At 33.1% G+C, this 24128-nt stretch overlaps 4 protein-coding genes across 6 annotated transcripts; 1 reads left to right on the top strand and 3 right to left on the bottom strand.

Moving 5' to 3' along the window:
- Positions 1-3451: 3451 nt before the first annotated feature.
- On the bottom strand, positions 3452-5281 carry LOC135143297 (translocating chain-associated membrane protein 1-like 1). Its single transcript, XM_064075162.1, has 7 exons — positions 4887-5281; positions 4634-4798; positions 4252-4580; positions 4094-4203; positions 3857-4040; positions 3693-3802; positions 3452-3643 (listed from the first exon to the last, which is right to left on the bottom strand). Exons 1-7 carry the CDS (start codon positions 5013-5015, stop codon positions 3555-3557), a joined length of 1116 nt encoding a protein of 371 aa, XP_063931232.1. The 5' UTR covers positions 5016-5281; the 3' UTR covers positions 3452-3554.
- A 132-nt stretch (positions 5282-5413) lies between these two features.
- Positions 5414-6833, bottom strand: LOC135143133 (cytochrome c oxidase assembly protein COX18, mitochondrial-like). Of its 2 annotated transcripts, XM_064075001.1 has the most exons (5): positions 6535-6627; positions 6155-6484; positions 5832-6104; positions 5671-5781; positions 5414-5620 (listed from the first exon to the last, which is right to left on the bottom strand). In XM_064075001.1, exons 2-5 carry the CDS (start codon positions 6335-6337, stop codon positions 5435-5437), a joined length of 753 nt encoding a protein of 250 aa, XP_063931071.1. In that variant the 5' UTR covers positions 6338-6484; positions 6535-6627; the 3' UTR covers positions 5414-5434. The 2 variants fall into 2 exon arrangements, with proteins under 2 accessions (XP_063931071.1, XP_063931070.1); XM_064075000.1 differs by having other exon boundaries at positions 6155-6833.
- A 240-nt stretch (positions 6834-7073) lies between these two features.
- LOC135143132 (protein germ cell-less) lies at positions 7074-14061 on the top strand. Its single transcript, XM_064074999.1, has 7 exons — positions 7074-7424; positions 7481-7701; positions 12048-12199; positions 12247-12550; positions 12601-12802; positions 12854-13072; positions 13126-14061. The coding sequence occupies exons 1-7, from the start codon at positions 7288-7290 to the stop codon at positions 13337-13339; spliced, it is 1449 nt and encodes a 482-aa protein (XP_063931069.1). The 5' UTR covers positions 7074-7287; the 3' UTR covers positions 13340-14061.
- A 104-nt stretch (positions 14062-14165) lies between these two features.
- LOC135143150 (uncharacterized) lies at positions 14166-18034 on the bottom strand. 2 transcript variants are annotated; one of them, XM_064075017.1, is made up of 4 exons: positions 17311-18034; positions 17071-17256; positions 16525-17021; positions 14166-16299 (listed from the first exon to the last, which is right to left on the bottom strand). In XM_064075017.1, the coding sequence occupies exons 1-4, from the start codon at positions 17452-17454 to the stop codon at positions 14730-14732; spliced, it is 2397 nt and encodes a 798-aa protein (XP_063931087.1). In that variant the 5' UTR covers positions 17455-18034; the 3' UTR covers positions 14166-14729. The 2 variants fall into 2 exon arrangements, with proteins under 2 accessions (XP_063931087.1, XP_063931086.1); XM_064075016.1 differs by having other exon boundaries at positions 14166-17021.
- Positions 18035-24128: the final 6094 nt, after the last annotated feature.

Genomic DNA, 24128 nt, shown 5'->3' with positions numbered 1-24128 from the left:
TATCTATTTACGACGTCGTCATTTTTATTTATTGTGTATATTGTGCCGATTCTTAACTTTTGCACTTTTTGAAGGTTTAATTTGTTACTTATGACCTCCGGCTGCCTTTAGTTTTTTGCTTTCTTGAAAACAGTGAACATTTACCTTTTATTAACATGTAATTAATATGAACGAAGTTTCTGAAACTTTTCGTTTTAAAACGTCTTGATTACAAGTTATTTTCTAAAAATATTCACAATCAGCAACATACAGCTTTGTAAAAAAAAGGTAAAGGTTGGAAAGTCAGCGATTCCACGGATACACTTTTCAATGAGTCGGAAAAGCCTGTACAAAATAATCCCGGCGCAACTTGACTGGATTCTCTCTTTGACTGAATGAATCATTCCCGAAAGTGGTCTCTATTTAGACCCATACTTCTTTCTAGATATTCCGCGATCGAGGTTTCTCTGGAGTACCCATCGCGACTTCCGCTTCCAGGCTTTTCTTTAGCGAACGCCGCCGTCCGGCCGCCGTCACCGACGATGAGTCACTCATTATCGCCGTACATACAATATTATGGAAGTAAACTTTTTATTATTATAATGTTGCTTGTTTTATTAAATGATTATAAATGAAATAGTATACGAACCTCGGCAAAAATACTGTTTCTGTCTCTTGAAAATAAGTTCACCTCGAAGCTACGCCTCTCGGTAAACTATAGTTCTTTCAACAGGAATGGAATACTTTCCCGCCTCGGTATAATACACTATTTTAATTCTGGGGTTTTTTACTTCCTGAGCGTAAGCTAATAAGTGTTGTAATAGAGTTTTCATGTTTCCCGACGTTTTATACATGTAGAGTAGAAAAAATAGACTCAATTAGACGTTTCGTTTACACCATTCCCATGGAAACCGCGCCTCTAGTCGCTGTATTTGGCTAGAATCGGGTCACATTTGAAACAGTGACCACTAGCTAACTACGGGAGTTCATTTTCATTCTGCGCGAATGAAATTGTTTGCCTTTAAATAAAAATAATTAATTCAGTTGAATATTTAGTAACTTACGACGATAAAATTGTACTGAAAAATTTAAGGAGACACCCCCGTTTTGTTAATAAAAAAGTATTATTGATTCATAAAAAATAAAATTCGCAAAATCAAAACTCAATGCGAGAAAGGTGGTTTTGTACTACTGTACTTCAGGAACGAGGGAAGTTCTGTCGAAATAACCCTCGACCAATTTTTTTTTAATTGCTCATACAGACTGGCTCAAAGCAGTAATGCTAATGAATGTGACCATTTATTTTAATGACGAAATCAATAATAGCTCGCCCCATTTTCCAGAAATTTTGGGCATACAGTACTATTATTATTAGACTCACAAACGCATAGCATGCTTCTTAACCTTCATTTAAACACTACAGACATATCATAATTTGTATTAGTGGTTATCATAAAAAAATATTAAAATTCACAAATTCTAATTTTATAATGTTTCAAAAACGATGGATATGTTATGGACCTATATATGTACTTCAGAAGCGAGAAAAGTTCTTTCTAAGTCACCTTGGACCAATTTTTACTCCCCGAGCGTAAGCTAATAAGGAAGTAGGTATGTATTGTAATAGAGTCAATCTGACGAATGGCTAGTTTCATGTTTTTTGGACGTGTCATGACCTTTAGAATACTAAACAATAGGTTTTCCGTTTCCGTCTATCTACCGTCTCCTCATGTTGTTATTAGACAAATAATCTCAGAAACTACCAAACCGATTGTTGTCAAATTTTAAATGCACGTTATGAGTATCGTGTAGTAAACAGTAAACAAATTTATCTAATCATCCCCACACACGATGGGATGACGTCATCTCCAAAATTTACAATAGTAAATGTAATTTAATTATCGTACACATGTGGAGCTATGTTATTTTATATAATTTAAAACCCATTTACTATGTACAATTTTGATGTGACGTCATCAGATTGTTGGTGGGGATGATTAGTCAAAATTTGGTTAGTATTTTAATTACCATCTACATGACATTCACAATACATATATAAAATTTGACGGCAGTCGGTCCGGTAGTTTCAGAGATTATCTGTCTAACAAAAATCGACACAGACGACGGACAGACAGACGTACGAAAACAAGAGACCTATATTTTCGTACTCTAAGGGTTATGACACATCGAGAAAATATGAAGGTAACCAGTTGTCAAATGGATTTGATTACAGTACTTTCTTAGTTTACGCTCGATAAGTAAAAATGTTAAGTCAAGTTTTATAATTTTTCAAAGGAGCGTATTTGTTCGAATATACTTCAGGGGCAAGGGAAGTTCTGTATAAATAATGTTCGACAAATTTCTTTATTACTTCAAAATATCAGTCTTTTTCTGTAACATTTTTGTATAGGCAACCAGCAATATAATATAAAGTTTGATCATAACCGAGCGTAACCATACCAAGATTGTAGCCAAGGGGAGCTATGGGGTATCTGGAGTATATACCAAAGCACTCAGCCAACATGTCGCCAACATCCTCTTCGTGGTGCACAGGTAACCAGCATCAGTTCTTAAGCGCGCCAACCCACTTATTTACGCCACCAACTGGAGGAGACTCCAAGGATTGGTCCACCACCTCCGCTGGTCGTATAAAATGGACGTTTGTAGTCCTGAACTTCCAAATCACTCAGTTACTCTTATTACTAAGATCTCTTCATATAAAACCTTGAAGATATTTTATCCATCTTTTGCACTGGTGCCCGGTCTTCAGCTTCGAACTCTCAGGATCTATAGTTTACACCTGCGCCGCGGTTTATACTTATAAATACATATATACCTACCGTTGTACCTAGTGAGTTAATAAATTATTCTTCGTCGAAAAGTGTTATTAAATTTTTAAACCTCGAAATACAGCGCTACATTGGACCCAAAAAACATATATAACAAAACTTCGATTTTTATTTATAAAAATGATTAACTGTTAATCGCGTGGCGCAAGAGTCGAGATTAAATCGATTCATTTAATGCCAAAAATATGCAAATACGTAATATTCCATATAGTTTTATGATTGTAACGCACAATTTCACATATAACACGTCAATAAAAGCGAAGAAAGGGGGTCAATTACTTTGTTTTTATAAAATGTCATAAATATTGCATACCTAAAGATTACAGAATAGATTACCTGTTTGATTTTTATGCACATCACATAATGCTTGTGCCTACGCATATTTTCCACTGCAGTAACCCTACATTTTACCAGTCAAAATTGGCAAATAATAGGGCGGGTTACATTTTACAATAAATATTATTATAAGAATCAAAACTACTTAACACCAAACCCAGGTCTATTTAATTCAGTATTTAAGAAATATGATAATTCTAGTTTGGAGTATTGATTATAGACCGTTGTTATACTTCTACCACTCGTGACGTGAACAGGCATATTTAACAATATATTAAACACAAAAAAAACTTAAATTTCGTTTTTATTTTTATGTAGAAAACAAACAGTCACCAGCAGTAAAGTCTGGTTTAATTACACATATATGATATACAAAAAAAAAGGAAACAATTATTTTACTTTCTGTTTATGTCTCAAAGTCTTGTTAGTATTTTGGTCAACTTCAGGAAGGTCAGACTCTTCATGACTAACTTTTTTATCTACAATAATTATAATTAATAAAAGCAAAGAAATTTGTTTACACCTTACTTTTTTTTGACTTTTCTTTTTTTTGCACCTTAGGTTTGGGAACAGTTGTATATACTTTGTTTTCACGAGAACGAGCAACTTCTTGCTTAATAACCTCAAATATCAAATACCTGCAAAAGAAGGCATACAAATTTTATACTTTTCATCAATTGTAAAAAACTCACATTTGCAAACCTAAAATCAGTGATAAAATTGAAAGACGAATTGTAGGTGTATTAAAGTAACCATTTTGAATATCAAGTGGCTGTTGGTCACCTTTTGATAAACCATGCCATAGAGTTAAAATAGCCAAAATTATGCTTCCTAGACGAGCGAAGAATTGCAAAACATTGGACACTAAACGTGCAACTGCAATGAAAATTATCATCTTGTTGAATTAAAAAATATATAAACATTACTACCTTTTGAAAACTTCTCATCTTTATCAATAGTTTGAATCAGCTGGGAAATGTGAGAAAATAGTTCTGATGCATGATGTAACAATAAAAGACAAACCAATAAACGGTTAAAGCTGAAAGTAAACGCTGCATTATAATTAATACACTAATAGTATAATTACTTTAAAAAGTAAGGAAGAGCTATTAAAAGTAGAGTGACAATACTCTGAATAGCCTTTGATGAATACTCCTCCCGTTTTACTCTTTGGAAGTACAGTTCAGGCAATTCATGAAGACTATAAGCGAGCTGTATGATAATGTATAGTTTGACAAGGAATGGCATAGGAGCTGGATAATCAGACCACAACCGCGCAATCTCAGGCAAATAATGTTCTTTTAAAACAATATCGGCGCCCCAAAATGTGGATACCAAAAAGAACACTGCCAGCTGTCCACTATTAGAAAACGCCGCAAGTTTTGATTTGGACAAATGCAACTTTTTGGATATTTTCTATAAACAAAAATTGTTATTATTCTGACTATACAGACATACACCACACTTACATCCAAAGCGTACTCCTGAATGATGGCGTGGATCACAATACAAATCAAACTGTAAAAAAATACACCTGCCCAATCTTTCACGCCAGGACTGTACAATGGAATTTCACCAGCTTCTGTCACATTGTGCTGAAGAGCTATGAAAACTGAGGCCAGTGGTGATGTAGCCTAAAACAAAACCCGTATTACATTTCTGAACATATGTCAAAGTTTTTTGGAAGAATATGACAAAAATTTCTCACAATTTGATATTTACCTGAATCATGAGGCCAACCACGAATACCATAGCCACGCAGGAGACAATATCTGCATGATTTTGAATAATAAATTCGTGACTCAAAATCGGGGGATTTTTGTTTGAGTTTTTTCTGACCGGCTTTACCATTTTTTTATATATTAATAGTCTATTACTTATTGATTAACTTTAAATAATTTTTACGGTGGTTTGTTACCCTAAACTTCGGCCGTTCAATCACTATAAAATTGGACAAACACGACCAACCACTACAACGTGGTATACCTTCTCTTCCACACAACAGACTGTGAAGTATGTAACTGTTTTGGAGTTTCTAACTGGAACACTGACACGTAGACAACGTAATCGTCGACGTCGATACAATTTACGTATACACGATACACACCGAGCAGCTGCAATTCCAGTCGAATGTTTATTTTAAGAAATGTCAACTGTCAATTTTGATGCCGCCAAAAACAATTTTGACATTGCAAACGTCACTGAATCCCGCTAATTTTAAAAAATGGCAATGAAATTAGACTAATAAATTATTTGGTTTCAATTATTTATTAACTGTTTTTGTCTGAAAAATATTTGAATCTGTACTTGATGCCCGTTATTATATGTTTGTATGGTTGTTCCAGTTCACTAGGGGTCTGTGGAATTTTACATAGTCGCCTAATTTTAGGTGACACCAAAATTAAATTCTGAACGAATCCAAAAGCACTTGATGTAGTCCAGTATAAAACGACACACTAAAAATGATATCATAACAAAAATTAAATATTGTTTTCCAGTTTCTTACAGATGGTACGACTGAAGCAATGGGAATCATCAAGATACTAAGTCCTCTAAAAAAATTGGTTAAGAATTTTTGGAGTTTTGTTGGTACATTCACTTTAGACAAAGTTTGCAGCTGCAAATTAGCACATTATTAATTAGCACTGAATAAAAATTACCATTTACTTCTATAATGCCTAAGTTCAGTAAACCGAAACAAACTGGCAAAATTAATGAAGAATCAACTTCTACTAAATTAGGTATCCAGCCAAATCCACCAACACTCAACTCGGTAAAAGTCAACTGAGCATGAAAATCTTGATTTGGCAACATATACACTAAATTTCTTAAGCTAATTGAAAGTGACACCCATAAAGGTAATTGGAAAAATACCAGTAGTGTTGTTTTAAATGGATGGCAGTTTTCTCTTGCAATTAAATTAGTCCACTGTTTCCTGATCTAAAATTAACAACCATAAAAAAAGCACTAATAAATAATAACGTTATTACAGATCTTTTAAAACTAATTCTTGCAGTTTTTTCATCCCAATTATACATTTTAACGGCAACCGCCGTTTCCTTTTTTAATTCTTTGGCAATATCATCCATCTCAATCTTGACGTACTCCAGTTTTGCTAAAATATAATTTTGATAAATTGCAAACGGCACCGTTATGCAAGAACGCAACATCATTGTGGTACATATTATTGTAGCCCACCATGGTAGTCCTGTTACATCGTGAACGTTTAGCAAAAATTTTTGGCAGTACTCAACTGGAGTACTTTCCGACAGTGTCTTGAAAATTCCAGTTTGAGTTTTTGCAAATGAATCTATAGTCGACTGCAAAGAGAAATTTCTTCGTTGCGATCGTAACAGAACATTCTTATCACCTAGCTGATAAATTATCCGTCTGTTGTACGAATTTTTGGACAAAAAGAAATGACATAACCTATATTCTTCATGTCTTAACCTCAAGAAAACGCTCATTTTGTTCGCGCTTTTATGTGGGCAGATGAAATCATCGGAAACGGGACAGTGTTTTTAAAAATGGTTTGTGAATGGTGTGAAAGTGTTTATTTTTGGAGGTGACATAACCATTTCCACTTCGAGGAGGTATTGCTCATTTTACTAGCACAAGAATTCAAGTGTCAAACATCTGCAACGTTAGCGGTTATGTTTACGTTTAATCGGTAAAGCTGTAAGTTCTGTTACCGATAATCAGTGGCGGAGGGCACACCGTATTTATACCTTTGGAAATTTTATATGTTTCACCACTAAAAATACATAACTAATGATAAGTGAGCAATTAATGATCTATGGTAATGTTAATGGAAAAATGATAATAATTTACGTAAGATTTGTGAGCGTTTATAATTTTTATATGATTTTCTAATTATTATTACGAGTCGCACATGGAGTAAACAATTACGAAAGAGAGAAAGTTTTCTGCAAATTTATTATTATTGCACAGTTTTTGTGACTTTTACAAAAAGTTGTGTGTATATGTTCAATTTTTTAAAGATTTTTTCTAACATGAGTGACAGTGACTTATCGAAATGACGCTTTTAATACTGATTTTAATTTAACTAAAAGCTAGTTATAAACATTTAAACCATTTTTGGTATTAATAACTACGTTTTACAATGGGGATTATTTATTCTAGTAATAGTATAGTAGAAAATGTAACAAGTTTTATATCTGGAAGGAAAAGAAAACATTCAGATACTGAAGACGATGAGATTAATAAGGTAATCGATATTGCCTTACACACTCCAAAAAGGTGAGTAACATCACACAAATTGCATTGCACATGAGCTACACGTTTTTGTATTTTAGGAAAAAACTTGTGAGTACCGCACAATATATTTACCAAGCATTATTTGAAGAAGGTAAAAATTCAGATGTGACAGTTTGTGCCTTGGGTGAGGAATTTTATTTACATAAGATATATTTGTGCCAGAGTCCATATTTTGCAAGTATGTTTGGAGGGTCATGGCTTGAAGCAACTAAAAAGTACATACACATTGATGTCGTGGACCCTCTTATTACGATAGAGTGTAAGTGATTGTTATGTCCACGAAGTTAACATGGTATACCTACCTGTCATTACATATCTATACTCTCCATTGTCGTTTATAAATAATTATAAATTATTATTACCTGTTTGCAGTATAATAAATTTGTAATTTCTTACTACTGAGACCTTAAAAAACAAATAATACAAATATGAATTTGTTTAAATACACAGAGTGCTGTATTTGATAGTGACATAAAACTTTAAGGGTAAGACTTTCAAAATTTCTTAATATTTAATAATCTGCAAAATAAAAATTGAATGAATGATAAAAGATAAAGTAGATAAATGAGTCTTATTTAATAAAAATTGTGAAGTTGTTTCCACAGAACCTTTATACTCAAGCCATACCAATGTTGCATGGATGTGGACAAAACTTAAGAGATAAGGAGATTTTGATAAGAGTATAATACTGAATTACATGTAATACGATATCTTGATGCATATGCATTAAATATTTTTTTCACTGACTTCATCAGCCTGTGAGATGAATGAATGAATAAATAAATTTTCGGTAATATTTAATCAGACAATCAGTGCTAGTCTTTACGGTAATTTCAAAGAAATTGGTTTGTAATTTTTGCGATAAGTATAACTTAATGCTCTTTTTTTTTTTGAGGAAAAGTGAATTGTTAGATCGCAGGAAAGCGAGCATATTATGTTGTATTTCTACAGTGAGATTTGTGTAAGAATATTTTGAATTGATGCCATCAGAGTTTTTGAGGTGATGTATGTGCAAATTCTGATGGTTAAAGTTGTACAATCTCTATTGTAATATAAAATAAAAAGAATTTGTTGAGTAGTTTAAAAGAGATTATGTCTTAATATAATATTTCCAACAAAAAGAATAGGCAACAAAACTTGAAATAACACATTCGTTAAAATTATTGTTAACGACAAATCTCAACTGTAACTTTATCAATGTAATTAGCTGCAATATCAGTTACACGTTTTATGAGTTGGTTATCGTATGATTGGTTAATCTGCTTTCCCCCGGAGGAGTACCACAAATAATGATCATAATAATAAATCTAAGAATGCCTTACTTTTATTTCCCCACCGTAAGCTATGAAAGTCTGGCAGGTCATTTTGATGAATGTCTAATATCTAACGTTAATTTAAATGTGCCTCTCCTTTCTGCCAAAAATTTAACGACGTCATTTCATAATTTTGCTACGAAAATCTCACTTGAAATTTACACAAAGACATGATTTTTTCTGTGCTGTGATAAAATATCCATGCTTTCAACCTGCATTGGTTGTCGTAAAAAATAAAATGTTTCAATTAAAATTTATTTATTCATCCTGTCTAGATTATCGATGACGTCATCTCAAAAATGTACTGAATAATGTTAAAACTATACCTCTAGATGGAATGTAGTTTGTACCTTGGTAATTAATTTATATTTTTACAGTTATTGATACAAAATTTTTCAAACAAGTTAATGAAGCAATTTGTTTTATCGATTAATTCAAAACTGGCTTCTTTAATTTTCGTGAAATTCTGAGCACCTAGTTCATTTGTCATTGGTGTTACACTAGACGTATTAAAATTAAAATTTTTGATGACGTCATTACCATCGCAGTTGAAACTGCAGCGTAGCATGTTTCTTTACTTGTGTGGGTTATCATAAAAAAATTTAGAATGGTATAGTTTCCTCAGTTCTTATTCGGTTTTATGATGTGTAAAAGTTAACTTTCTTAACAACAGATTACTACTGCAAGTGATAGGGCAGTCATAAATATGGATTTAAGCATGCCGTTGCCATTATACTGCATAATCCTCATTTATGACTGTCCCATCACTTGCAGTAGTAATCTGTTGTTAAGGACGTTAACTTTTACATAATGGGGTACTATCATAAAACCGAATTAGAACTGGGGAAACTATAGAATCAAATTTTATATTTTATCCAAGAAACTGAAGAGTTATTTAAAATTTTGGATAAGACATTAATAACATTGTGTTCATTTTCTCTAAAAAATGTTTTGAAGTGAAGTCTTATTAGTACTTTAGTAATATGGTTTTGAATATATGAACTTCTGTTGATTTTCAAGTCCTCTAATTTTCTTTATTATTTGAAGAAAGACCTATTTAATTTCCCAAAAATTCATAAAGCAGAATAACGTCTAAATGTTTGCTTTATGCGTATTGAAATTAAAATACTTATGTTTCCAAAAAATTAATAAATGAATCTTTATTGAAGAATAGTTTTAATTTAATAAGCATAGAATCCGGAAGGTTGTGTTTAAAAATATCGGGGATTTTTAAAAATTTTTGCTCTAGTTTGCCGTTTCAGTTGCACTGGTGACGTACGTGTCATGGCCAACTAGAACACAAGAATTTTAAAAATCACACGGTATTACTAAAGTAGCAAAATTTCAAAAAGTAACAATTTTTAGTTAGAAACGTAACACTCATTAGATTTTTTATTTTTTTAAATCTTTTGAGCGTATCTCGTTACAAAAAGTACTTTATTTAAACTTAAATAATTTGTATGTTGATTAGAGTACGAAAAAAGTGGTCTCCCATTTCCGTCTGTCTGCATCCATTTTTACAAGTAATCTCCGCAACTACACGACCGATTATTGTCATATTTTGGATGTATGTTAAGAATATCATGTAGGTAGATGGTTAAATTCCACCTAAAATTTGGCTAATCATCCCCATCACCAATGGGATGACGTCATTTCCAAAATTTATAAAAAGTTTTTTAAATTTTTAAAAATAAGATACTCCTGCACTTGTGGTGTGTGAATGCGTGTCGAATTTTCACCCTAGACGTTCAGAATTTTTGGAAGAAATTCAAAACTGAATAACAATATTTTGCTACATAACTTTGAAACTGCAAAACTCATTGCTCTGAAATCTTGTAAATATTTTAAGGTTATCGTAATCATGGTAAATCGTTAAGCAAAATTTATTCGTTTATCCCCTCCCAAAAAATTATAACGTTATCTCAAAATTTTTCCGAATAAATCCTATCCAAAATCTGCAAGGTATGATAAGTCGATACTTGTGATTTATCATTGCATTAAAAGTTTTTAAATTTCTTAAACATAACTCAAAAATTAATGAATTTAATGTGTTTTTGCGAAAATGTTGATGACGTCATCAGAAAATTTTGTTAAGGGAAAACTCATTTAGAACATACGCCCAGCATGCTTCTTTACATTTACTTTAATGTTCCACACATATTTTCATAACTTACAAGGGTTCTGATAAAAAAATAAAATTCGCAGAATCAGATTTTATAATTTTTCGAATTGTATTATTGTATAACCTTCGACCAATTTTTTTAGCAGTGCAGGGGTTCACAAAAAAAATCGCAATCGGATTATTTTTAAAATCTGTTAGAATATTTTATGGAAAAGTAAACACAGGTATATACTTTGTTATGATATCATTTACATCAAATTTTGATGTACTGAGTGTTTATAAACAAAAATTAAAAACATTACGATTTCCAAATACCGGTATTTTAGTTTTTTCAAATTGAACACTCTGGATATATTATTTTGGAAGGATATATTAATAATAATACAACGTCTTTGATCGTACTCTATTTTTTATTTTCTGTCTCTTAAAAACTTTAGATATAGAAATACTTAACGAAAAAGAAAGAAAATACAAACGCAGTAAAATACAATAACGGGATTCTATTTGAAAAAGCTGAAATTTTGATATTTAATAATTGTTATATTTTTGATTTTTTATAAACACTGTATATTAAGACCTAATTTATATCACAATAAGCTTATCTCTCCACAAAATATCGTTACAGATTTTAAAAATAACCTAATTGGGATTTTTTGGTGAACCATTGTTTCCAAAAAAATTCAAGAAAATTAAAATAACGTGGCAACGTCATCGGAATTTCAAAAATAAACTACGGTTTGAAAGTCTGGGAAAATGCCAATGAAAAAATATAAAAATATATAGGGTGTTCTGTTTTAAAAAAGCTAAATTGTGTGTTATTTCTCAAAAACAGAACACTCAATGTGGTCGAGAATCATTTTAAAATATGTTAGTCAAATAACCGTGCTACTTTGGTCTCTTACTTTTTTTTAAATCTATTTTCAATAATATAACAGATGAAATCTTGATACTTTTTATATGTAAATGTTTCCAACAGGTTTAGTTTATCTAATGAAATATTGTAAAAATACAATGCAACTTTTTCATAATTCTGTTAGCAACCTTGCCTGTATATTAAAAGTAAAAGATCTGAAATAAAAAGAGAAATGCGCACTAGAGTCGATTCATACTTTTGAAAGTTAATTTCAGAAAAGATATATTGTTTTATTTGTGTTGATGTTTGATTTTCAGCCCTGAAAGTGGTATTCGGATCCCTGTACAACTGTGAAATTACCCTTAATCCATTGCAGATCGTATCGACGTTAGCGACAGCTACAATGTTTCAACTTGACGCATTGATTGAAAAATGTACAGAAGTGATGTTAGAAACAATAAATCCAAAGGTATAAAACTCTTTAAAAAAGCTTTCAGTTCACCATTTTTTTTTCAGACGTCTTTAGAGTACTACAATGCAGCGTGCCAGTATGGTGAAAAGAAGTTGCAAGAAGTTTGTTTTAGATGGTTTCTAGTTAATTTAATGACGTATTACTTTAGTCACCCTGTAGTTAATTTAAAAAGCATTCCCATACCTTTGATGGCTAAGTTAGTAGCTCATCCTGACTTATTTGTAATGCAGACTGAATATTCTATCTATGTACTATTAAAATATTGGGTGTTTATACTCACCCATCCTGAAATTGGTGAGGAAGCACCAAATAGCAAAGAAGTCAACAACTTCTTTTGTTCTAGAAAAAGTAATTACTATTGACAATTTATTATGTTTTGTTATTGTAAATTATTTTAGATGAAATGCCGTATCTTTTAACGGACGAAGGACGAAAATTTGTGCCGGTTTTCCAAGGTCTACGGATACCAAATTTAATATCGCATCAAATGGATGTAGAATTAGTCCTTCACGATAATATTATTCCGCATAGTTGGCTTAATCCCGTAGTTCTCCAACAGTGGAAACAAGTTTTACGAGTAAACCAAAATGATGACAAAGGGTAAACAAACAGCGTTAATCCACCTTTTACATTATTATCAATTTTTTTTAGACCCAATGAAGTTCCAGATGATGTGTTTCTTGATACAAGTCTTCGTTGTGGTAGGATTTTGCTAGTTAACGAACGACACGTATGGAGGTGGACTGGATTCCATTTTGGAATGGATTTATTGATGATGACTGATGGATTTACACTCTCTGTTAAAAGGAATCATAGGTCCGAATTTGAACAGTTGTTAAGTTTTCAAACCACAAGGCATATAGCTATAAGGTATATTTATGAGATTAATGTTTAATTTGTAGTAACAAGTTGTAATGTTGCAGAGTCACTGTTGTCAAGCTGAATGAGCAGAGGCAGATTGTGTATTCAAAACAGTCAGAAATATTGAAATTGGGTCTTGCTAAAGGTGAAGAGATACAGATAATGTCCCTTGATAAAGATTTAGAATATCCAATTATCATATCAGCCAATATACTGTATACTTCTCCAGATTCGCAAGAAGTAAACCAAGAAGAATTTGTTCAGACTGTTTCCTAATATTTCGTGCATGTTGAAGACGTTTTTGTTTAACATGATTGGCTGTATAATAGTGACCATATTGTAAAAAACTACATATACCATAAGGGCTAGAATCGCAAAAGGGAATTAATGTTGAAAAGTTAGGCATTCTAAGTTCTTTGCATTTATTTAAACTAATGATATTGTTATGTACAGTATTTTTGATAGGTAGAGTTTTTTGTTATTTCTGGGATTTGTAACTAATCTATTCTAATAACGTATGTATATTTTTGTGATCATGTTGATTTATTTTTCTTTTTTTATGAGTAAGGGAACTACTCCACATAAAATTAAATTTAATAATTTGGTTACTGTATGTTATAATCGCCTATTTGTAAGCACTACTAATGTCCTAAATCAAATAATACTGAATAACAAAATGAAAGAACTAAAAATATTTAATATTAGATATATGTTTTAAGTATTCATTGTCATCATACATTCATAGTTTATCTGTTGTTTGACCAAAACTTGCTGTGCAAAGGCTAACTATGCTAATTTATTTAGAACTTTTTTTGGGAAGAGTATTATTTTGTGTTCATGTAGACATGTGGGTATTTGATACTACTTGTGAGTTACCATGTAATTAATTTAGTTCTATAAACTTAGAACCCAACAAAATATTTTTTATATGTGGAAGTGCTCTTATTAACAACTAGTCAATACGCTTGTCATCTGAATAAAAGATAAATTCATCAGTACCGTTTCGTTTTTTTCATGAGTTTCTTTTCCGATTACAGACATTGGGTTACCTGAACTGTAAAGATCGTTTTTACTAAATATAGTGTTTATTCACGTCATAAACCTGTTACATGATTATTTACATACATTATATATACTACGACTTTATGCTAATTTTACAAAAATTTAAAATTACGCTTAGCATAGTAGGAAATGACTTAATCTAAACACGAAATTAATAAACTTTGTTGTTTAAATACTGAAATCAGTTTACACCAAATGTTCATCTTTTCAAAATAAAATCCAAGTCAATTTTTGTTCATGTCTGACTAATTACTAGGGCGAGATTTTTATAAATTTTGTAACATTTAGTGAGTATTTTGCATCTTATAAATAAATAATAGAAATGCCTAAAATAGAATAAATTTTAACAAAGCTATTCAACACAATGAAAAGTAAATTAAAGATGTATAAAATATAAAATTATGTACATATACTACTATACATTACGTATTTATATCACAAAAAAAAAAATAAAAAAATTAATGGCAATTTTTGTTGTGTATATATAAAATTTCTCTTTCTAAAATCTGTACTTAAAATAACGATGGATAGTATGACCAAGATAGGTACCCCTTAATCAAATCCTAATTTACTTTCACACTGTGGAAAGCATAAATGTTAAAATTTACTCTGGATGACTATAAAATATATGTGAACTGTATGCTGCTTCTGTACCAAAGCGTTTTTTACAAAATGGGCAAGGATATTTTGAACCCTCACACTGGTTCTTTTTGTGAAAATATAAGTGTGATTTGTTAGAGAAAGCTTCCCAACAGCTAGAGCATTTGTAAGATTTATCAGCATCTGATAAACTGTTCTGTGTGTTGCTGACCGAGGGGGCCGGTTGTCTCTCTGGCGATCTGTTAGCCCTTATTGTTAAGTGCGGATTATTCTGGACCAGTTTCATGATGTTTGGATTAATTGTTGCTTTCTGGTTTGGATTCTTCGATATTGGAGTAATACTAACTGCAGCAACAGAATTATTGGAGTGGAAATTTTGCTCAGATTCGTGAATTTGAATTTCGGGCTCCAGAGGCTCCTGCTTAATGTAACCTGGGAAACTCTGAACTCTTTCTGTGTTTGTAATTTGTTTGAGTTTTTGCGTAACAATAGGAGACCTATTAGCATTGTTTGTTTCACCTTTATGTATCCTCATGTGACTATTTCTTGAATAAATGGTTGGAAAAGGTGTGTTGCATATAAAACAGACAAAACTTTGTTGATTTTGAGCCGTTTCTTTCGCTGCCCCGTCAGGGATGTAAGCTTCATCTCTATAAGTACCAGTTTCACGCACACAGTGCCTCATGGGACGTCCACTTGATGAAAGCATTTCTCCATTAGAATTATATCTAGTGGTGAATTTATTGTTAGCATTGTTGCGACTTTGAGGGAATTGATTATAGTCACAGTTCTTACTATGAATATTAAATTCGTCTAATTTGAAGAACACTTTATAACATTTCCTACAAAAATAGGCTTGATTGCTGGTTTTAGCTGTTGTCTGAGGAGTTTTTTGCGGAGATGGGGATGGCTTCTCCTCATCAGAGTCCATTTTTTCTTCTTTAATCTTAATATCAGGCTGTAGGCTTCTGCGTTGGAAATTTCTGACTTTGATCGATGGAAGTTTCTGTTCCTGGTCATGCTGTGCTACAATTTTTTTAACTTTGTCTGGTTGTATCACCCGCGGAACAAAATTGTTTAATTTACTGGCAGCGTAAATCTTCGTTGATAACGGATCTCCCTGATCCTCATGTTCTTTAACGTGTTCGTCAAATCTGTGCCTTTGCTTGTTAAAACGCATTCCGCAATAACGACAAGTATAATAACATGCTAATGAGAAATAATGAGACTCAATTGCCCAGTTATCTTTAAAACTATATCGACAAAGAGAGCAGAATTTCTTATTTACACCTCCTATTTTCATTGACTTGTAGAACGCTTTCCTTTCCTCTTTGGAATATTCTGCCAGAGCTAAGCCATTTACTACAGGTTTTGCCTTAACTAGAATAATTTCGCCAGCGACCTTTTGTTCTTGGGGAGCCTCAGTACCAACTGGAATTAGTAGACTGTCATTTCTTGACTGATCTACTTCACATTCTGTAAAGTCTGCATCTGCATCTGCATCTTCCTCTTCTTCTTCTTCCTCTACCTCATCATAGCTGTTCAGCCATTTGTTACGGATATGGGCGTCATCTCTGGAATCATGCCATAAAGCAGGACTATCTACTTTTTCCCCTAACTCAATGTTCATATGTTCAACTTCGTGCAAAGATAATAGTTTAGTGTTTTTGAACTTTTGTTTGCAGTATGTACACTGAGGTTCATGAACTTGTTCAAAAAAGTCATCAGGTTCATGTTCAGGGACAATGCGTTTATTTATGACATTTAGGGCTAAACCCATTAAACTTAGAGGAAAATACCTGAATTCAGCTTCATTATGATATAACTGCTGCAACGCTTCTGTTTCCTTCAAATCGATTTCACCTGTATTCCTCTTCTCTCTACCATTTAACACTATAGAATTATTTAATTTGCGTCTCTTTACCCTTTGGGTGTCTTCACTATCAGATTCGTATGACTCCACTTCACTGTGGTCCTCTTCGTAACACTGGGAACTTTCTGTGTTGGTAAATTCGGTCAGACTACTACACAGTGAATCATCAAGTTCATGGTAGAAAGCCTGACTCCGTCGTCTCCGGCTCCTTCCCATTTTTTCAGCATCTTGAGTGATCACTTTATTATTGCTCAAGGAGTCTGCTATAGCTTTATGTAATTCTGCACATAACTCAACTTCACTATTAATAATGGTTGAGTCGAAACATGTTGACTTACAGTTGATGCACGAAATTGTAAGATCATCCGTCGATGTACCTATGCTACTATAATGAGGAATGTTGTTCGAATTTATCACTTGATTCTAAAATCAAAATGTTTAGCCTGGAGCAAAACCAATGGTTAAATACTACCGTTTCAGTGTCTTCGCAAGACAGATACAACTGTATACGTTTGTTGCTGTTATTTTCGGTATTGAGGAGATGCTTTTTATGCCTGGTGGCTGTCGCTAAACTGGTTTTTTTGAATTTATAGAACGTTTCTAGCTTGCTGAAGCAATCGTGGCATATTTGCTTGGATAAAGGATCTGTTCTGTATATCTGCAAGTTTAGCATAAGAAGCTGATGAGAAAGAAAAGCATGCCAAATACTCACAATAACTGGTAAACATTCTTTGATGAGATGCAGCAATTGTTGTCCCTCCTCGTTTTTCGAGAAAATGCTATGCATTTTCTCTTTATTTTCATCGCACAGGCGACAAGCGTCACTGTGAAGTGCCGATGTATCCATAGTGTGCATCTTATTCGTCTGAATATTGTTTCAACGAACTTGTTTGGTTAGAATTCACTTCGTGATGCATTGAAATAAACGTAATTTACATACTTTCAAACAAAACGCCGACAAATTGACATGTTGACCATGTCGGCCGCCATTTTTAATGTTATTTTGAAAGAATCGGCAGGCGGTAGGAGTCGCTGTTTTCTTAGAACATTTGGCCTACGCGATCTACCAATCACCAGGCGGGAAACTTTAGAAGGGTAGATTAGATAAGGAACAAGTAACCCGATGCAAAGAGAGATCAAGATCAAAGATTTTGCAAATTCGTGCGAAAATAAAACCAACGGGAAAATAAAGTTACCAAACACCTGCCCGCTTTAGAATTAAGACAGCGGTAGAAGCTACTGTTGTTCACTGCGGGCGAGTACTCAGGCTTCAAGCTTCAAGGCTTTGGTTGGTCAACGCGCAAAAAATATCGATCTTCTGCTAGAAGACCACAAAATACCCACGGGTATTTGAGGGTTCTATGGGTGGGTCTCACCACGGTCTCACTTTCCAAATACGAGTTGTTGGTCTTCACCACAGTTCTTCTGCACCAGAGCATAATGGTGACATTATTGCTTTGACGAGTTTAAGTATTTCTCAATATTGTGCTTGCGGACTCTGGTGGCTAATTCCAGATCCAGAGAATCATTCGCGCAGAGGGAGGGTGGGGTGCCTTTGATTAGGGTCATAGTTTCATCGCGGAAACTGCAAAAACGTGCAAACAGCATAACCATGATTGTTTTTATTATTACAAGTAGTCATTCTAGTACACAGTAGTGAGTACACTCAACTCGATAACCGACATTCTTGGCATATGGTGAAAGTACCTTCACGCATGTATGTGTACCTGTGCAAAATTTTTTCAATTTTAAAATTTCAAATCTACAAAATACGAAAAAACTAAATCTAGTATGGACTTAAGAAAGGTGTAGCGAACGATTTATCTGTTGAACTCACATTTTGTGTTTACATTTATTTTATAAAATCTATGTTAACGTGTCTTCCACGCTTCCATGTGCTTGTAGACTAATCGTCAAAATGGGTTAAATATAAGAGTATACTTATTAATGATTTCTGTTATCTATTGTTGAACTATGATAAGGATAGTTATGGGAAATGATATGGTCTGAAAATTCAACAGGAACCACCAACAGTCTCTAAACGTATTGGTGCTCATTGTTAAATTTTCAGATCATACAATTTTCCGTAAAGATTCTTTTAGTATACTTATTAATTCGTACTTCATACTAACAAGGAAAAATAGTAAAAATATTTATAAATGTAATTTTTGTGACACCGAATACTCCCCAAATTTTTATAAACACTTATAATATTTCAGGTCCGTGTTGAATGACTTTGAAAGTAAGGCTATTATAATTCATTTTTAATGGCGTGGACAAAATTATGCAACATAATAAAAAGAAGCAGCTAACATTTATGCAGAGTTTACAATAGGTGCTCTCATCAGTTTGAACTGGAGTTAAAACGAGGGATGAAGGCACAGTAACAGTGTAACGAGGTACGACCTTGGACGTGAGTTGATCTCTCATCGATCGGGATGGTATGTACAAGGTGTCTCCCAGCGGTAACTTTGTTAACAATCCAAATTCCAAGTAATTATACTCACCAAGAGATTTACACAAAATTTTGGAGTTGTTCCAAATATTTCGTTTGTCGGTATCTTCAAAGCAGTCAATATTCTCTTTCGTCAACATTCAAGGGGCTGGTACCTGATTTTACAATACGCCACATTTTGTATAGTAGGTAAAAATTTACAACCTGGGCTGGCGAAAATTAACGGCAGTTTGTGTGTGCCTCCTCAAATATCAATCATAAATTGGTATCTAGCCTTGTGGACATCTTCAGACAAGACAACGCAAATCAAGATGAGATTAATTGTTTTAAGTGAAAAAGAAACAAATTTGTTGTTTGTAGAAGGCCACAAGTTTTATTTTCAAAAAATGTTGGCCAATAAGTATACAAAAAGAATGATATGTTTGTCAGGAAAGACATTGTGTAATGAGGAGGTGCTGAACACATAATACGTTGAATCAGTGTTACCTAATCACCTAGTGTAGGAGAAAATTTCTGAAAATATGTTAAACAGACAATTTTTCACCAGCAGTGTGAAACGTGCTGCAGAAGATGTTTGTGGACGACCAATAAAATTAATACCAAAAAGAACTAAAAAACTCTTCCAAGGATACCATTACAACTATAGATATTCTTTATGGTCATTATATGTAGGTATACCTATACTTTTGGTATTTTGTTCTTGTACTTCCAAATAAAAGCACAAGCATTTACAAACTGATATTCAGTTATGAGAAAGGAAAAGAAGAATACCGATATTTGGAGGTGACTTCACTGCGGGTAATGCGCTTAGGATGATTTATTGTTTAACCCCGCTGTAAATATGTCCATCAAAACGACTGTGTCTGTTTCGTCACCAGGGTCGGATTTTAGAAATAAACTTTAATATTAATCCGGGTAAATGTCTATCTAATAATCCGAACAACAATAGAAATAGTCCTCTTGAAAATAAATAGGTAAAGTCGTCTGACTAATCAACCCCTAATAACCAGTATTTCAATATAAATACATTTCTGACACAGACAAATTTTAATTGGGATTTCGAACAGAGATTTAGCGTTTGTTTTCTGTTTATTAAGTGTTTCTTTTAAATCTGTTTAAAATGTGGAGACCATGTAATCAAGATAGAAAATGAATACCGTTCAAGAAATGTCAGAAACTTATTATAAATTTAGAACCTGAAGACAACGACAGTGACACCAATCCAATGATACATAGTGTACAAATTGTCAATTCTAAATAAATATTGTATGTATACAATATGTCGCTGGATTGGGTAAACAAGAGGGAAAACTTTTTTATTTGTGATTTTATGAAAAAATGTCAGAGGTATAAATTTTTTTGCTTGATATAAAATAAGCGTTCCACATATAACAGTATAGATTATTATACATCGAGGGAGAGAAATGAATGATTTTTCCTGAGGCACCGTTTGAACCCAGAGGGCGAAGCCCGAGGGCTACAAAGCGCCGAAAAAAATGGTATTTCGCCCTGAGGCGTATATACAGTTTTTTGCACTCGCAGAGACTCCTACACAGTTTTTTTACCCAGAACTATTACGATGGACTTTGAAGTTGCTGTACATACCCCTGAAACTCCACTTGGAACAATACTGGTATCGAAAAATTGAAGAATTGGATGTCCAACAAAAATATAGCAAAAATAAGGAACGGTTTTTGACGCATATTTTGCTTTGGAATTAATTCGCTAAATATGGCCAAATTCAAACCAGAAAATGACTTAATAACAAAATTCTATGATTTTTGGTAAATAACTTCATTGACGATGATTGAAGCAGCTATACGTAAGTTGCTAGCGCTAAGCTCTTATTTGTCTCTTTATGGCTACCTGAGGGTACTGGGAGACAACTGGACCTTGTTGTAGTTGTAGTTTATTGTCTTGTATAAAAAATTGTTCGTAAATAGTGTATCCTTATATTTTTTTACTAATTAGTAAAATAGCCAGATGATGTTTTCCGTAATCTTAAAAATTAAAAATGTTTCCGCTGTAAATCGATAATATTTTCCAGGTAACTTATAGAGTTTTGTGGGCACATGTAATCTGCAGCGGAACTAACCCATTAATCGTCCTCAGCCTATGTTGTAAATTTTTATGACATGTAAACTGCAGCACATAATAAAATCAGGTAAAGTCCAGCAAAAGATAAATGCAAACGCCGTCAATTGTTTTATAAGGGTAGTACTTTAGACCGTAACCTGCAATAAACCATTACGCATTAGGAATGCATTTACTAGAGAACAAATATGGTCCTGGAAAGGTAGGTACAAGCGTAGTTACTCATTTTGATTGACAGCTTTACACAGGTTACAGCTTCGAAAGCGACTGGAGATTTTACGGCGGCAGTACTTATAATTGTAGTCATTTGCATTTATCTTTTGCTGGACTTTACCAGCTCTAAGTAGATTCCACTCGTTTAGTTGGTCTCGGGATTACTCGAAATTCATTTCTTCTTCATCTTAGCAAATTTGGGTTTGTTACGGTGCTTCTGCAAAAAGTTGTATTTACTAAATCAAAAAGAATAATATTTCCCAGAAATAGAATATTTATTGCTTGGAAGGTACTGTCAAAGAACACTTTTAGAAAATCGTTAATGCATATAAAATTATTCTGGACGTTGACGCCCTAACAGAGACTTTTGTAATATTAGTACGTACAATGTAATATTTTTAGAAAAAATTACGAATGTTTAAACGCATCGAGTACAGCATCTGGGTACAGACCTTACAAGTACTACCTGCATACCGCTGTAGTTTTCTGAGATCCTGCGAAAGATCCCATGTAGGGATTAAAATAGTGAAAACAGTGGTGAAAACCGCGTTCCGAAATTTCCATAAATAATTGAAATATTGGTTTTTAAAAGTGCGTGATGAAAACTTCACTGAAATGCTAAAAAGCTTATTGCACTACACTAATTAAAAAAAAAAATAAGTCTGTTAATAATGGAGATATTACATTTTGAAAATAATATAATTTAATATTTGTTTATGGTTTATGACCTTCTTTCGCTACTAGTTGTCGCCTGAATAATGGCAATAAATAATAAGATTTTGGTGAAGAATTTCGAAATAATCATACATGTATTTTTCTTGTCTTGTAAGCATGTTAATAATACTTACCTACACTAATTGGTGTTTTAATTTTTCTCTTAAAACAGAGAGACTAGGATTTTCATCTACATCACAGAAAGGTATGTTAATACATAAAAAATAAGTACACATTTAAAAATTGCCTTTTTCACAGCAAAATATGCATCGAAATGTGGCAAGCACGAAAACAAATTAGCGTTTTTCTTATACTAAAAGATGATGAAAATAACGGCCATATTGAAGACATTTCTAAGCCAGATGAAGGAGAAACAGCGTGGTAGAAATGATAGAAGTTAAGAAAAAATCAGTAAATGAAAAGTCTTGTAAAAAGAAGAAGAAAAGTGAGGCTGTAACAAAACGAAGTCGAATGAATGACAAGAAATTCGTGGTTTCAAATGGAGCTGAGTTTACAAAGTAAGATAAAGTGACGGTTCTCCGAAAGTTTTTTTAAAATAGTGTTTAAAGAATTGGAGATCCATGTTTGTGTCGGAACACGAAGTGATACTAATAAATCTCAAAAATCAACGCCTTATTTAGTCTTCACAGATTTTATTTTATCGTCAGACGGGTTTCAATGCCTAATAAAAGTGGCATCATCTGTAACTAGATTAAATTCTAATAAAACCGTCATTGTCAAACATATCAAACGAAATTTGTAAGTATGTATCTTGAGATAACGATTATGATAATGCGTCAAGCATATTTTTCAGCAATGGATCATTGAATCTGGTCATCAAATGAACTGCTTTGGTAGTTCGGCGTTTTGGTCCACTTTTGGTCCATCTACTCTGGTCAAACTACCACCTTAGTCAAAACATAGTTATTTCCGGTGTGGTCATGAAATTTCTGACCATGCGCAAAAGGATGGGCACGTTGTCATATTTTTTTGTTACTTAGCATTACCTACATATCTGTTAAAAGTTTAGTAATACTAAAATCAATGATTGTTCAGCCTCAAAAAGTGGATAATGATATTGAGGACGTGAGATTTGCAACGAAAAATTTAACATAAAAGAAAACAAACTTACAGAAACATTAGCTATAAGATATATGGGTTACATTTTTGGTTGCAAAAATTGAACCAAACTAGTGGGTAGAAACAGCTTCTTCCAGCACAAGTTCCACAAATTACCTGAGAAAATTGCTACCTAATATTTCAAACTTGTATTAGTAGACTTTCGGCAACTTTTCTTGTTAACGCCGATGGTGCCAACTTTTAGATCTGCAAGATCTTCAGAGGTCAAGTAAGGTTGCAAGTCGATATTTTGAACGAAACCTGATAAAGAAGGTTTCCATCTTTCCTTTGCGCAGAAGATTCAGGTCGGACACGTTTCAGTAAACAATGTGTTAAATACTCCAAAAATGATACAATCAATAAGAGTTGAGATAAGTAGGACTGCAGGACGTGGTAAGATGGATAAGAGTGGGCCGTCGTCTGTGGAGAGTTCACGCCGACAGAAAGGGTCTCAAAAGGGCGAAGATATAAAAACCCAACACAAAAGCACCACCTATGCCACATATGCTAGTACGAAAGTTGGACTTCAAGCAGAGGCAGAATGACTAAAAAAGAGTCCTACCTATATTGCAAAAGGAAGAAAAAGAAGAAGAAGAATGCAAATTATCTTTACCATATGAATACAAAATCTGGAAGTTTTATTTATTATGAACAGCTTGACCTCTTATCTTATCTTTATGAATAGCAAAACTTCTATTATTTTTATTAGTGTTGTTGACAAAGTGGCGGTAATTTCCACCACACTGAACAAGTTGCGACAAACTAGACTAATTATAATTACAGTAAACCCTCGTTAACACGAACCCGTCGGGACCATGATCTTGACCAATTCGTGTTAACCGAATTCGCCATAACCGAAAATCACTTTTTGACATTTTTACACAAATATAACAAAAACAACTTTTTTAACCTGAATTTGTTTTCGTATTAGATTT

The sequence above is a fragment of the Zophobas morio genome, unplaced genomic scaffold (genome assembly GCF_036711695.1).
Source record: "Zophobas morio isolate AGI-343-1 ecotype UQ-CSIRO unplaced genomic scaffold, CSIRO_AGI_Zmor_V1 ptg000058l, whole genome shotgun sequence".
Taxonomy (NCBI): domain Eukaryota; kingdom Metazoa; phylum Arthropoda; class Insecta; order Coleoptera; family Tenebrionidae; genus Zophobas; species Zophobas morio.
The sequence above is the reverse complement of the archived record's forward strand: the minus strand, read 5'-3'. Positions and strand labels throughout refer to the sequence as shown.

Excerpts from the sequence above, each read along its gene's own strand:
- LOC135143297 (XM_064075162.1), bottom strand. The coding sequence starts at position 5,015 with ATGGTAAAGCCGGTCAGAAAAAACTCAAACAAAAATCCCCCGATTTTG. Across the intron at positions 4,581-4,633 it reads TTCAGGAGTACGCTTTGGAT|AAAATATCCAAAAAGTTGCA; the intron begins GTAAGTGTGGTG and ends TTTTGTTTATAG. Across the intron at positions 4,204-4,251 it reads GCTCTTCCTTACTTTTTAAA|CTTTAACCGTTTATTGGTTT; the intron begins GTAATTATACTA and ends GTTTACTTTCAG.
- LOC135143133 (XM_064075000.1), bottom strand. The coding sequence starts at position 6,631 with ATGAGCGTTTTCTTGAGGTTAAGACATGAAGAATATAGGTTATGTCAT. Across the intron at positions 6,105-6,154 it reads GAATTAGTTTTAAAAGATCT|ATCAGGAAACAGTGGACTAA; the intron begins GTAATAACGTTA and ends TGTTAATTTTAG. Across the intron at positions 5,621-5,670 it reads TTGCTTCAGTCGTACCATCT|TGTGTCGTTTTATACTGGAC; the intron begins GTAAGAAACTGG and ends TATCATTTTTAG.
- LOC135143132 (XM_064074999.1), top strand. The coding sequence starts at position 7,288 with ATGGGGATTATTTATTCTAGTAATAGTATAGTAGAAAATGTAACAAGT. Across the intron at positions 7,425-7,480 it reads GCCTTACACACTCCAAAAAG|GAAAAAACTTGTGAGTACCG; the intron begins GTGAGTAACATC and ends TTTGTATTTTAG. Across the intron at positions 13,073-13,125 it reads ACAAGGCATATAGCTATAAG|AGTCACTGTTGTCAAGCTGA; the intron begins GTATATTTATGA and ends GTAATGTTGCAG.
- LOC135143150 (XM_064075016.1), bottom strand. The coding sequence starts at position 17,454 with ATGCACACTATGGATACATCGGCACTTCACAGTGACGCTTGTCGCCTG. Across the intron at positions 17,257-17,310 it reads AAGAATGTTTACCAGTTATT|ATATACAGAACAGATCCTTT; the intron begins GTGAGTATTTGG and ends CTAAACTTGCAG. Across the intron at positions 17,022-17,070 it reads CTTGCGAAGACACTGAAACG|AATCAAGTGATAAATTCGAA; the intron begins GTAGTATTTAAC and ends TTTTGATTTTAG.